The sequence below is a fragment of the Neophocaena asiaeorientalis genome, unplaced genomic scaffold, assembly GCF_003031525.2.
Source record: "Neophocaena asiaeorientalis asiaeorientalis breed wild unplaced genomic scaffold, Neophocaena_asiaeorientalis_V1.1 scaffold540, whole genome shotgun sequence".
Classification (NCBI taxonomy): Eukaryota; Metazoa; Chordata; class Mammalia; order Artiodactyla; family Phocoenidae; genus Neophocaena; species Neophocaena asiaeorientalis.
In genome coordinates this window covers 5,289,450-5,302,017 of record NW_020172141.1, presented here as the reverse complement: position 1 = coordinate 5,302,017, position 12,568 = coordinate 5,289,450, and the positions used below count along the sequence as shown (strand labels likewise).

At 63.4% G+C, this 12,568-nt stretch overlaps 1 protein-coding gene across 1 annotated transcript in view; it reads left to right on the top strand.

Annotated features, from left to right (window-relative positions):
- The window catches only part of MYO15A (myosin XVA), a 48,750-nt gene that overhangs the window by 17,478 nt on the left and 18,704 nt on the right, over positions 1 to 12,568 (top strand). The window contains 29 exon segments of the mRNA XM_024752798.1: positions 7 to 155; positions 260 to 305; positions 441 to 565; positions 1,539 to 1,656; positions 1,973 to 2,148; positions 2,658 to 2,742; positions 3,140 to 3,183; positions 3,407 to 3,422; positions 3,541 to 3,622; positions 3,700 to 3,830; positions 4,251 to 4,346; positions 4,758 to 4,993; positions 6,356 to 6,537; positions 6,762 to 6,834; positions 7,031 to 7,219; positions 7,447 to 7,607; positions 7,715 to 7,809; positions 8,311 to 8,431; positions 8,631 to 8,698; positions 8,772 to 8,849; positions 9,007 to 9,187; positions 9,279 to 9,411; positions 9,741 to 9,846; positions 9,986 to 10,058; positions 11,088 to 11,209; positions 11,385 to 11,444; positions 11,883 to 11,958; positions 12,245 to 12,360; positions 12,449 to 12,564. Of these exon segments, the coding sequence (XP_024608566.1) occupies positions 7 to 155; positions 260 to 305; positions 441 to 565; positions 1,539 to 1,656; positions 1,973 to 2,148; positions 2,658 to 2,742; positions 3,140 to 3,183; positions 3,407 to 3,422; positions 3,541 to 3,622; positions 3,700 to 3,830; positions 4,251 to 4,346; positions 4,758 to 4,993; positions 6,356 to 6,537; positions 6,762 to 6,834; positions 7,031 to 7,219; positions 7,447 to 7,607; positions 7,715 to 7,809; positions 8,311 to 8,431; positions 8,631 to 8,698; positions 8,772 to 8,849; positions 9,007 to 9,187; positions 9,279 to 9,411; positions 9,741 to 9,846; positions 9,986 to 10,058; positions 11,088 to 11,209; positions 11,385 to 11,444; positions 11,883 to 11,958; positions 12,245 to 12,360; positions 12,449 to 12,564 (3,254 nt within the window).

Here is a 12,568-nt window from a genome sequence, read left to right as displayed (position 1 = left end):
GCCCAGGTGGTGGCACACCTCTTCTCCAGCCATGCCCCACAGGCTGCCCCTCAGCGCCTGGGCAAGAGCAGCTCCGTCACCCGGCTCTACAAGGCACACACGGTGGCCGCTAAGTTCCAGCAGTCGCTCCTGGATCTGGTGGAAAAGATGGAGAGGTGGGCGTGGCAGGGGCGCGGCACCCAGCCTCACCTGTGACCCTCAGGGGTAAGCACCCTCCTTCTCTGGGGCCTCACACTGCCCTCCTCCCGCCCCTGCTCAGGTGTAACCCCTTGTTCGTCAGGTGCCTGAAGCCCAACCACAAGAAGGTATGTGATGGTTGAGGTCCCTGGGGGAGCCAAGTCCTCTCCCCATGCTGTGTGACCTTGGGTGAGTGGCTTTGCCTCTCTGGCCCTCCATCTGTTGGGCCGATGTGCAGGCTCCCTATCTGAGCCTTCCCCCAGGAGCCAGGCCTCTTTGAGCCAGATGTGGTGATGGCCCAGCTACGCTATTCGGGGGTGCTGGAGACTGTGCGGATCCGCAAGGAGGGCTTTCCGGTGCGGCTGCCCTTCCAGGCGTTCATCGACAGGTACCTCGGTCAGGGTGGTTCTGAGCTCCAGAGACCCCTTCCCAGCCCACCGTGGCCCTAGGATTACGCAACCCAGGATGAATAGGGCTTGCCACGCAGTGTTGCTCGGACTGTGCGGTACACGAGGCCAGCACGTGCCAGCTGTTATATGGAACGTGTATTTACTGTTTTGTATTTTTTCATACTTTTATTCTGTGTGTGTGGATTCTAAAGAGCAGTAATTTTAATAGTTATTTTGACAAGTTTCCAGCAGATGGCGGTAAATCACCTTATTCTACTGAAACAATTTATTATAGTTTTCGGGTTGCTCAGTATTTTCTTTTTTTAATTTTCATAATTTTTGAGTTTACTTTTTTTTTTTTTTTTTGCGGTACGCGGGCCTCTCACTGTTGTGGCCTCTCCCGCTGCGGAGCGCAGGCTCAGCGGCCATGGTTCACGGGCCCAGCCGCTCCGCGGCATGTGGGATCTTCCCGGACCAGGGCACGAACCCGTGTCCCCTGCATCGGCAGGCGGACTCTCAACCACTGCGCCACCAGGGAAGCCCTGAGCTTACTTTTAAGGCCTCTTTTATTCTATTTAATTTTATTTATTTATTTTTGACTGTGTTGGGTCTTCATTGCTGCGTGCGGGCTTTCTCTAGTTACGGCGAGCGGGGCTACCCTTCGTTGCAGAGCACGGACTTCTCATTGTGGTGCGGAGCACGGGCTTTAGGCGCGCGGGCTTCAGTAGTTGTGGCGCGTGGACTTAGTTGCTCCGCGGCATGTGGGATCTTCCCGGACCAGGGATCGAACCCATATCCCCTGTATTGGTGGATTCTTAACCCCTGCGCCACCTCAGCAGAGTCTTGAGGACGGAAAGCCTTTTTCTGGTTAGAGGACACTATGAGTAGAGGCACTGCTGGGACTCGGGCTTCCGGGAGACGGGGGCTGACCGGGTGGGTCCCACAGACCCACGCTGGGTTTGGGCCCTGCAGGTACCGCTGTCTAGTGTCCCTCCAGCACAACCTGCCAGCCAGTGGGGACATGTGTGTGTCCGTGCTGAGCCGCCTGTGCACGGTCACGCCAAACATGTACCGCGTCGGCGTCAGCAAGGTAAGTGCTACCGGCACTCGGCCCCTGGGTGCCCCACGGCTGGAGCCTGTGGGCTCAGAAACACTCAGGCTGCAGGCTACTGTCCCAGAGGCCATCCAGTCGAGCTGGTAAATGGATGCTTATCCTACCTCCGGACTTTTCCCGGCTGTTACCTAATTCACCATCCCGCCTTCCCCCGCCTCTCCAGACCCAGCACATCCTCCACCCTACGCCAGGGCTGCCTTGTCTGTCTGCCTCCATGGACTTCTGGAGAGGGAGGGGCCTCCAGGCAGTCACGTGGCCTTCCCCTGCCTCAGTCCTTGCCTCCTGCCCTCAGCTGTTCCTGAAGGAGCACCTGCACCAGCTGCTGGAGGGCATGCGGGAGCACGTCCTGAACCGGGCAGCCGTCACGCTGCAGCGCTGCCTCCGCGGCTTCTTCATTCAGCGGCGTTTCCGCTCCCTGCGCCGCAAGATCATCTTGCTGCAGAGCCGGGCCCGTGGCTACCTGGCCAGGTGTGGCCCAGAGAGGGCAGGACTCCCTGGAGTCCAACGGCTAGGCTCTGGGAAGGCCGAGCCTGAACTTGGGTAGTGAGCTCCCTGTTCCTGGAGGCATGCAAGCTGAGAGTAGGGCCTCTGCAGGAAGGGTGACCAGACTCTCTGTGTCTCTGCTTTTGGATGTCCTTCCCTCCCACCCGCTGGTCCTTGTGACTGGTGGGTGGGAATTCCTCCAGCCAAGAGGGCCCCCCTCTCCCCGGCACGTCCCATACCCTGGGACTACAACCTGATTGGAGGTACATGGTCCAGACGGTTTAATCCAGGTCCTGCCACTCACGTTGTCGTGTGACCTTGGCCAGGTCACTGCCCCTCTCCGAGATTGTTTCCCTCTGTGCAGAGGGCCCCGGAGTGAAGTGTGGGCACTGATACCCAAGCAAGGCGGGTGTGGGTGTCTCTGTCCCTTGGTCACTCATGACCCCTGCCCCGAAACCCCCCTACCCAGACCCTTCTTTCCTCCCTACCCCCAGGCAGCGGTATCGGCAGATGAGGAGGCGTCTGGTGAAGTTCCGGGCCCTGGTGCACACGTGCACAAGCCACCAGCGTCACCTCAAGGTGCTGCAGGCCGGCCCCTCGCCCTCCTCCCAGGAGCTGGGCCTGCCCCGTCGGGCTCCGGGGGTGGAGAGGCAGCAGGAACGGGGAGGAAGCACTTGGCCCCAGGCGGAGACTGTTGGCCGGGGCGGGCTTGGGTTCGAATCCCCGCTGGGCCCTCTGTAGCCGCAATCTCCCCATCACCCCTTGGGGATGTGCAGGGAGTTGAATGAGAGGCTGCATGGGAAGGGTGTGGCTAGTGCGGGGCTCACGGCAGGGGCCCCAGTAACCGGGCCTGATTAGAATTTGGCGACCTGAACAGCACCGGCTCTGGTGGCGCTCTTGCCTCCGTGCCAGTCTCGGCTTATTGTTGTATAACGCATTGCCAGACAGACAGACATAACCCCAAAGCCCCGAGGAGCTGCGCCTTTACTGGAGGTTCTGTGGGCGCCGGGGAGGGGCCCTGTCACACGTCTCTCCGGTACTTCCCAGAAATCCTGTGCGTCTCTCCTTCCCAAAGTGTCACTCTGTGCCTTCTGCCTGTGTCTCTCTCGCTGTCTTTTCCCACACCCCGTTTCTCTGGCTGCGCCTCTGCCCCCCGTCTGTGAGGTGGGCCTGGGGCCGTCGCCTCTGCCCGCCGCTGCCCACCCTGACTGTCTGCTCTCCTGCAGCCGAGGGCAGAGCGGAGGCTCTGGGTGGCCGAGGTGCGGCTACGGGGGCAGGAGGTGGGTGCGGGGTCCGGGTGGCCGCAGGGGACAGGAAGGGAGGCCGGCAGGTGGGGGAGCAGCAGGCCTGTTTCCTCACCCTGTGCCGCACCCCCAGGAGCTGAGCAAGCGACAGGTGGTGGCTGTGGGGCACCTGGAGGTCCCGGGGGAGCTGGCTGGGCTCTTGCGAGCAGTGGCAGGTACATCGGCGCCAGGCGGTGTGGTGGGAGCGGGTGCGCGAGGGGACCGGGCCCCTCATGGCCTCCTCTGTCCACAGGCCTCAGGACGGGCCAGATGCCCCGGGTGGCCCCCGTGCGGACTCCCCGGCTTCAGGCTGAGCCCCGGGTCACGCTGCCCCTGGATATCAACAACTACCCCATGGCCAAGTTTGTCCGGTGCCACTTCAAGGTAAGGGCTGGCAGAGGCCCAGTTAGAACTGGCACTGCCCTCAGCCTGGGGCTGGCTCCTGGCCACCGGCTGTGGGATCAGGTATGAGCCTTTCAGTTGCTGGGTCTGTGTCGTGAGGAGTCCGGGGTCTCCAGGGGCCCTGGATAGCAGTGGAGGGCCCTCGGGGGCTCGGGAGGTGGCTGTTTGGAGACATTTCAGAAATGTAATGAGCGGTGGATCCACAGCACATCATCCCTGCTCCTCATTTCCTGCCCTCCGAGGGGGCCTCGTGGGGGCTCTGTCACCGAGATGCCGGTGTCTGCCCCTCTGCAAGCCGGTTACCCGTCTGCACACTGGGGACCTGTGTTTCCCGGGCTGGTGTGCCCCAGACGCGTCCGTCTGTCCCAGCTCTGTGCCCACGTGCCTGCCCTGTGCCCCCAGGAACCTGCCTTCGGGATGCTGGCGGCACCCCTGAGGACGCCTCTCACACGGCTGCCGGCAGAGTATCATTCAGAGGCCGTGGGCATCTTCAAGCTGGTACGGGTCTGCCTAGACCACCTTCGAATTCATAGCCCCTGCCCCCGAGGCCAGACGGCGAGGCCCCTCACCCTGCCCTCCTGGACCCTCTACCAGCCCAAGCCATGAGCCTGGGAGGGATGTGGTCAGATATGCATGTTAGAAAGTACCTTCTGGGGCGTGGAATGTGCAGGAGGTGAGGGGCCTCCTGGAGGCCGGGGGTGCGGGGAGGGGCTGGGGCTATAGAAGGTTCGTGAGCAGGAGAATCTTGATTTTTCCCAAAGGCTGGGTCACCTGGCCCAGGGTATGGCTATTACACTGTAACATGGGGGACTTTCATATGGGCAGGGGGACATGGGGAGGACATGGTGGGGGTGGGGACCTGGCGGGAACAGCCCTCCGGGAAGCCCAGGAGAGTCTGTTTGTGGCCAGATCCTGCGTTTCATGGGCGACCCCCAGCTGCACGGAGCCCGGGACCACGTCTTCGGGAACTACATCGTGCAGAAAGGGCTGGCGGTGCCCGAGCTGCGGGATGAGATCCTGGCGCAGCTGGCCAACCAGGTGTGGCGGAACCCCAGTGCCCACAACGCTGAGCGGGGCTGGCTCCTGCTGGCCGCCTGCCTCAGCGGCTTTGCGCCTTCCCCGCGCCTCGACAAGTACCTGCTCAAGTGAGTGGAGCTGGGGGGCCCGGGGCGGACGCCAGGTCAGGCTGCGCCAGGAGGGAGGCTCGGTCCTTGGAAGCTCAGGCTTGGGGGCTGGCCCGGGGCTTCACTGCAGAGGGCAGGAGTCGGGTGAGGCGGGATACAGGGCTTCTGGAACTCGGAGGTAGCCAGCCCAGTGTGCGGGGAATTTGGAACAGAGGTGCTGACCTCTCACATCCTGGGGGGCGGGGTGTAGCGGTATGGTTAGGAGTGTAGACTCCGACAGTCTGTGTTCAAATCCCAGCTCAGCCGCGTATGCCCTGTGTGACCTTGGGCAAGTTACTTAATCTCTCTGAGCCTGTTTCCTCTCCTATAAAACGGGGCTGATAAGAGTACCTACGTAGTAGGCTGTGTGAGGATTAAATGTGCAAACACACTCTTGAGTGCTTAGAACAGAGACAGGCTCACGGTAAGTGTAGCCTGCTGTGTGCGTGTAGCCTGCTGTGTGCGTGTAGCCGTTGTCAGCATCCTGGTCTTGATAAGATGATGGTGATGTTGATGTCACTGTGCTGGGTGATATGAATGATTCGCAAGGGAAGGAGCTCAAGCAGGCCCTGGGCAGCATCGTAGTTTTGACACGTAGTTGCTGTGTGACCGGGGCCAAGTCACTGCCCGTCTCTGAGCCTCTTTCCTTATCTGGAAATTGGGGACGGTAACAGGACCCACCTCACAGGTAACTGTGAACTACAGAGCGTGCAGAGCTCCCCGGAGCCGTGTGCAGTAGGGGCAGCTCCCTTGGCCGGCTCTGGGAATCTTTGCCGGGGGCAGGGCCACTACCTGCCTGCTGGGCTTCCCGTGGACACGGCTCTAGCTTCCCTCTGGCAGCCGCTGTCTGCCTGCTCCTCTGGTGCTCCTGGCCAGGCTGCCAGCAGTGGGGAGGGGGCAGGGAGCCCGGCACAAGGAGTGCCTGCCACTGCCAGGGATCAGGCTGGTTGGTCCTGGGTCAGGTTGAACCCTCACGGCCGTCTCTGTGAACTTGGAAGCAGGCTCAGAGAGGGCCGATGACCGCCCGGGGTGGCCTGGTGAGGGAACAGAGGGAGTGCCCAGAGGCCAGGTCTTTGCCCACACCCCCTGCAGCCCCTACCCGGGCAGTGACATTTTGCTCCAACAAGCTGAGGTGGGCCAACCTGGAACCGCTTTGGCCGTCCTTGGACCTCTGGCCTGGACGCTTTCCGCTTGGTCCAGGAACTCCGGGCTGCCCGAGATCATTTGTAGACCACTCTCAGAGCTCTGGGCCGGCCTGGGCCCCCTGACTAGCCTCGGGGCCTTCCCCCACTGCCGGCCAGCCTCAGGTCCCTCCTCACCCTCGCGCCAACTCCTACCCATCAGGTTTGTGTCTGACTACGGGCGGAATGGCTTCCAGGCTGTGTGCCAACATCGCCTCATGCAGGCCATGGGCCAGGCTCGACAGCAGGGCTCTGGCGCTGCCCGCACCTTCCCTCTGACCCAGCTCGAGTGGAAAGCAACCCAGGAGAAGGCCGGAATGGCGCTGGACGTGGGCTGCTTCAACGGTGAGCTGCCCTCTCCCTGCCCCACGGAGGGGCAGCCAGAGTCAGCAGGCGCCAGTAGCCTGGGCTTAGGAGGCGCTGGGGAGGGGCCTGCGGGATGTAGCCCTGGAGAGAGGTCAGTGTGTGTGGGCACATGGCGGCTGGACTTGGAAACGGGGAGGGGAGCCAGGGCCGTGAGATGCAAATTCAGATGCTCCGGGCTGAGCCCTGCACCCGCTGCCGTCCAGGTGACCAGTTCTCCTGCCCGGTGCACTCCTGGAGTACGGGGGAAGAGGTGGCTGGAGACATTCTGAGGCACAGGTGGGCTCCTGGAATGCCCCACCCAGTGCACCCCTGTGCACCTCGGAAGGAGGAAGGGAGGGACGAGAGGCCAGGCCCCCAGCCCCGGAGGGTCCACTCCGGCCATGAGTGGTGTCTGGCTCCCATCCCAGGGTCTCCCCCAGTGGTACCTCTCGGCTCTGTCCCTTACTCCCAGCCCTTCGCGTGCTGTCTCCAGGGGGCTGACCGACGGCTGGCGGGGCTGGACGGTGGCTAGGAAGAAGGGGGTCCAGTGGGCAGAGCTGGCCGGCCACGACTACGTGTTGGACCTGGTGTCGGACCTCGAGCTACTCAGGGAGTTCCCGCGACAGAAAGCCTACTTCATCGTGGGTGCAGAGGGGCCCACGGCTGGCAGGGGAGGTCCCAGGTAGAGATGGCCTCTCCTAGCACAAGGCTCCCCCTCCTGGATGCTGGCGGTGGGGGACTACGTTCTGAACTTAAGCTTCAAGGTCCTCACTGAGGTGGGGCTCGCCAAAGGGCCCTGCCTTTAAAGGGAGAGAGTCAGCCAGTTCCGGGGCACAGGAGAGAACGGGGGTTCTGGTAGGTCTCTGGGTCTCTGGGGGGTCAGCTGCTCTGTGTTCTCCATCCCCACAGGGTGTTTGGCAACAGCTGGGACTCGGACGAGGACGCGCCCGCTAGGCCCCAGCCCCTGGGGCACATGCCCGTCGTGGCCAACTCCGATGGGTACTGCAGCCACAATGAGGAGGGTACGAATGGGGAGATTGAGGCCCAGAGAGGGACAGCGACCCACCAAGGTCGACCAGCAGTGGCCGCTGTCTCTGGTTGGGGGGGAGCCTGGGAGCCGGGAGTGGTCATCAGCAGGAGAAAAGGACTTGACTTTTGTGTCCCCCAACCCCGCCAGACTCGGACAGCCTTGGGGAGCCCGCTGTGGCCCACAAAGGACTGGACTGCTACCTGGATAGCCTCTTCGACCCCGTGCTGTCCTACGGGGATGCGGTAGGGACGCAGCAGGGCATTTGCAGACCACAGCACGGCGTGTGCACAGAGGAGCCTCTCTCAGCCAGGGTCGTGGGGTGGCGTATCCTCTCTGGATCTCTGCTGGGGGTCAAGCAAAGGATGAGGGTGTCCTTACAGCTAGAGGTGCTCGGAAGGACCCACAGCTGGGGGTCCAGGACACACTGGGAGCGGGCCCCCGGGCACCCTTGCTCACTCTGGGAACTCCCAGGAGCCCCTCCAAGGCATAATGTGAAGCCCTGAGTGGGGCGCAGCCCCTTTGAGCCTCAGTTTGCTCCCCTGTGAAAGGGGTGGGTTGGGGCTCGCAAGGTTGCCGGAGGCCTGACCGGGGCGCCGTGTGGGCAGAGGCCGGGCACACAGCAGATGCTGGCCGGTGGGAGGCCCCCGGGACACAGGCGGTGGCGGTGTCAGGTGCCTGTTGCCTTGGAAGCTGGGGAGTACAGCACTGGGGCAGTCACTTGAGCCACGCACCCCCGCTCCCAGGACCTGGAGAAGCCAACAGCCATTGCCCACCGCATGAAAGGGGGAGGCCAGCCTGGTGGAGATGGCAGTAGCGGCAGCAAAGGCGGCCCCCGGAGACCTCCAGAGCCAAGGCCAAAGCTAAGTCAGTGGCTGCCCCCGGTCGGTTCCAGGGTCGGGCAGGGTGGAGCCCCTCGGTTCTCAGGGCTGCTTTGGCCCTAGAACAGAGGCAGCCTCGGCCGTGGGGAGAGGTTGAGCCGGCGGAGGAGGGGCAGGCACGGTAGGGGATCCCCCCCATCTCCCAAGCCTCTGGATCCACGGCCCCTGACACGGCCCCCCCGCAGTTCCAGGCCTGGACGCCTCCACGTTGGCCCTGCAGCAAGCCTTCATCCGCAAGCAGGCAGTGCTGCTGGTGAGTGCCGGGGCTTGGAGACTGCGGGGGGCGGAGCCTGGGCCTGCCCGCTCACCACCGCTACTCTCCCCAGGCCCGGGAGATGACCCTGCAGGCCATGGCGCTCCAGCAGCAGCCCCTGAGTCCCAGCCCAAGGCCATCGCCCCCAGAGGTGAGTCTGGTTCCCCAGGTGAGTGCTGTGGTGCCCTGGGGCATCGCTGCGCCTCTCTGAGCCAGGAGCCCCCTCAACCCCTCTTGGGCAGACGTGGGGTCCCTGAGAGCAGACTGATGTGTCCCGGGAAGTCCACCCCACACCCTGCTCTCCACAGAAACCCATAGCGCCAGAGGCCCGGCCGAAGTTCGTAGGCACCGGACTCCCGGCCAAGCCTGTGCTCTTGCGTTGTGCTCCGAAGCCTGTGGCTCCCGCTCCTCTGGTCAAGGCCCCGAGGCCCCCCACCAAGCCCGTGGCCGTCCCCATTCTAGCTCAGGACCGGGCGCCTCCAGAATCCAGTGAGTGTCCTCTCCCGGCCGGGGGGCCTTCCACTTCCCAGGGCGGGGCTGGGAGGGCACTCTCACCTGTGCCCCCATGCCCCTGCCGCAGCTTCGCCCAGCCTAGAGCTGGTCCGGTCCTCGACCCTCAACTCGGAGCACTTCCCGCAGCCCACGCAGCAGATCAAGGACATCGTCAGGCAACACCAGCAGCTGCCCCGGGGAGGCCGGCCCGAAGCCTTCAGGTCAGCCTGGCCTCCCCAGCCCTCCAGCCATCCGGACGGCGGCCTCCCCACGGGCCTGCGCAGCCACCACCCGTGTGCCCATCTGCTGGGTTCGCAGCCCCCCCACCCAGCAACTTCTAGGGAGGGAGTGAGTCTGTTCACACAGGTGGTCCAGATGAGCCACCCGGGCAGAGGGAGGCCAGGACCGCTCTCTAGGGTGTGCTGTGTGTCCCCACACCCGTCTCTGGTCCTCTCTGGGTTCTCGTTTATAGTGATGGGGGTGGAGGAAAAAGTTCCCTATTGTAGAGTTATGTGGCTGGGAAGAGGAGACTCAGTGTCCCACCCACCAGGAAGGACGGCGGGAGGGTGTTCGTGAAGCGGCCGGACCCCCACGAGGAGGCCCTGACGATCCTGAGGGGGCAGATGAGCCATGCAGCGGCAGCACCTGGCACTCAGGTGAGGGGCAGGGTCTGGCTGGGCCCAGGTGGAACAAAGGACAAAGTGGGGCCTCTGGGGGAGCCTCAGAAACCAGCTGGCCCCTGTAAGCTGTGGCCTTGCTGCTCCCCCCTGAGCGCTGTCTTTGGGGCAGGGACAGGTCCCCAGAGAGGCCGTAGCCCTGGTGAAGCCGGTGACCAGCACACCAAGGCCATCCGTGGGGCCCACTCCAGGTGAGGGCCAGGAAGGAGGGAGGGAGGGGCCCGAGGGCAGGTGTCCAAGTGTGAACACAGGTGAGACTTGGTCTGCGTGACGGTGGCACGTGTGTCCGTGTCCCTGGGCCCGTGTGGACCCACAGTGTGGACGTTTGTGTAATTGCATCAACACTTAACACTGATTTTAGTCCCAGCCCACTCTGACTTCACTAAATCCACACTAAGACCCTTCAACACAGTACCATTTGTGCCTCTAGATGTTACAGGTGGGGAGACAGGCACAGAGAGGTTAAGTGACTTGCCCACGATCACACAGCTCAACAGTATCAGATCAGGGATAGAAACCCAGGCCTCCTGGCGTCACAGCTGGAGCCCTAACCTCTGCATCTCCTGCCTCACGGCAGCCACAGCCCTCTTAACAGACATCAGTCGGTTCACGTCAAGCCTGCCAACAACGCTCCAGTGGCTCCTGGGATAAACTCCAGACTCCTCACTGTGGCCCACGTGACGCAGCATGACCTGCCCACCTTCCCAATCCCATCTCCTCCCGCTCCCCCCTCAGACACTCTGTTCCTCACTGTTTCTGGCACACTCCTGCCTCAGGGCCTTTGTCCTTGCTGTTCCCTCTGCCTAGAATGCTCTTCCTGGAAGATCTTTGCACGCTCAGCACCTCCTCAACATTCAGGTCTCAAGTGTCACCTCCTCAGAGAGGTCTGCCCGACCGCCCAGACCGAACGCCCCTCACAGACCAGCCCCCAGACTTTCCTAAGTCACTGGTTTTATTTCCACCCCAGCTCCCGGCACTGAGAGCTCTGTCCTTCTGAACTGTCTGTTCCGCCCACACCTGCCGGGGCCTGGCCTCCAGGCAGCGGCCTGTCTCTCCTGCTCCCAGGCCCCCGGCCCCTGGCCGGGCCTGCGGGCGCCGGGTCTCCACGTGCGGGGAGGAGGACTGGGCTGTGTGAGTGTGCACGTGTGCCCGCGTGAGCAGGTGTGTGTACGCCACGGGCCAGGAGGCCTCTCTGCCCCAGCCCGCTCCCACCCCTGCAGTGCTGGCCTCACGGTCCCTGGAGCCGGCCGAGGACCCCGTGCAGACACGGCTGCACCGCCTCCTCAGCCCCGATTTCTACGGCTACCAGGATGCCCCCTGGCAGATCTTCCTGCGCAAAGAGGTGTTGGAGCCCGGCTGGGGCTGGATGGGGGCAGAGGGGCCCGAGGCGGGCGGGAGACCGGGTCAGGGCGGAGCTGAGCCAGGGTCAGGGTCAGAGCACGGCTGGTGCAGAGCGAGTGGGGCTGCAGCGGGGCAGGGGCCTCCAGAAGGTCCTCACGGAAACCCTGCCCCCACAGGTGTTCTACCCCAAGGACAGCTACAGCCACCCTGTGCAGCTGGACCTGCTGTTCCGCCAGGTGAGGGCCTCTCCTCCCTAAATGCCCCGTGTACTCAGCAGGGCAGGGGGTGCGTAGCCTAGCCGTCTGCAAATCCTCCTCCTTGGATTTGGGGTCCTCCACCACAGTGAGGAGGGGAAGCTGTTCTGCCGAGGCCCCCACTGTAGACAGGGTTGAAGAGTCCACAGTCCCACCTAACCAGACCCACAGCAGGTCTGAGCTGCACGGGGCCTGGGGTCCAACCCAAGCCCCACCATACAGATGAGGAAACTAGGGCTTGAGGAGGGTGGAGGTGAGGAGAAGGGAGAGCATCCTCGGGAGTGGGATCTGATTTGCACAGATGACCCCACTGTTGCGTAAAGGCACCCCTGCCACATTCCCAGTCGTCCTAAAACGGTCCAGCACGGGCTCCCGGTTGGGGGAGTCCCACGGGCTGCCGGTGTCACACTCATCCCACAGATCCTGCACGACACGTTCTCCGAGGCCTGCCTGCGCATCTCTGCGGACGAGAGGCTCCAGATGAAAGCCCTGTTTGGTACCATGGGGGGCCAGGGGGAGGGAAGGATGTCGATGGGGCAGCCAGCTAGACACCCCACCCCTGCCAACCCTCCCCGCTCTGCTCTTGGCCTCTCCCACGGCCTGGCCGCAGGTCTGGGTTGGGCTCGGCCTGACCGGCTGTGGCCTCGGCTGTCCCTGTCTGTCTGTGGACATCAGTTTCCCAGTATGGACACTGGGAACACAACAGACTGACACCTCCTTGCTGAGGGTCAGCCTCCCCCCATGCCACGTGGGTCAGTCCCGACCCGACCTGTGTCCCTTAGCCCAGAACCAGCTGGACACGCAAAGGCCCTTGGTGACGGAGAGTGTGAAGCGGGCCGTGGTCAGCATTGCACGCGACAGCTGGGAGGTCTATTTCTCCCGCCTCTTCCCTGCCACGGTGCGAGCCCCCTGCCTGCCCCCTGCCCGCCCAGGGGCTCCAGGGATGAGGCCGGAAGAGCCTCACGTGCCACTCGTCCCCACCCCAGGGCAGCGTGGGCACCGGCGTGCAGATCCTAGCTGTGTCCCACACGGGCATCAAACTCCTACGCATGGTCAAGGGCAGCCACGAGGCCGCTGGGCCGCTTCGGGTCCTGCGCACGTACAGG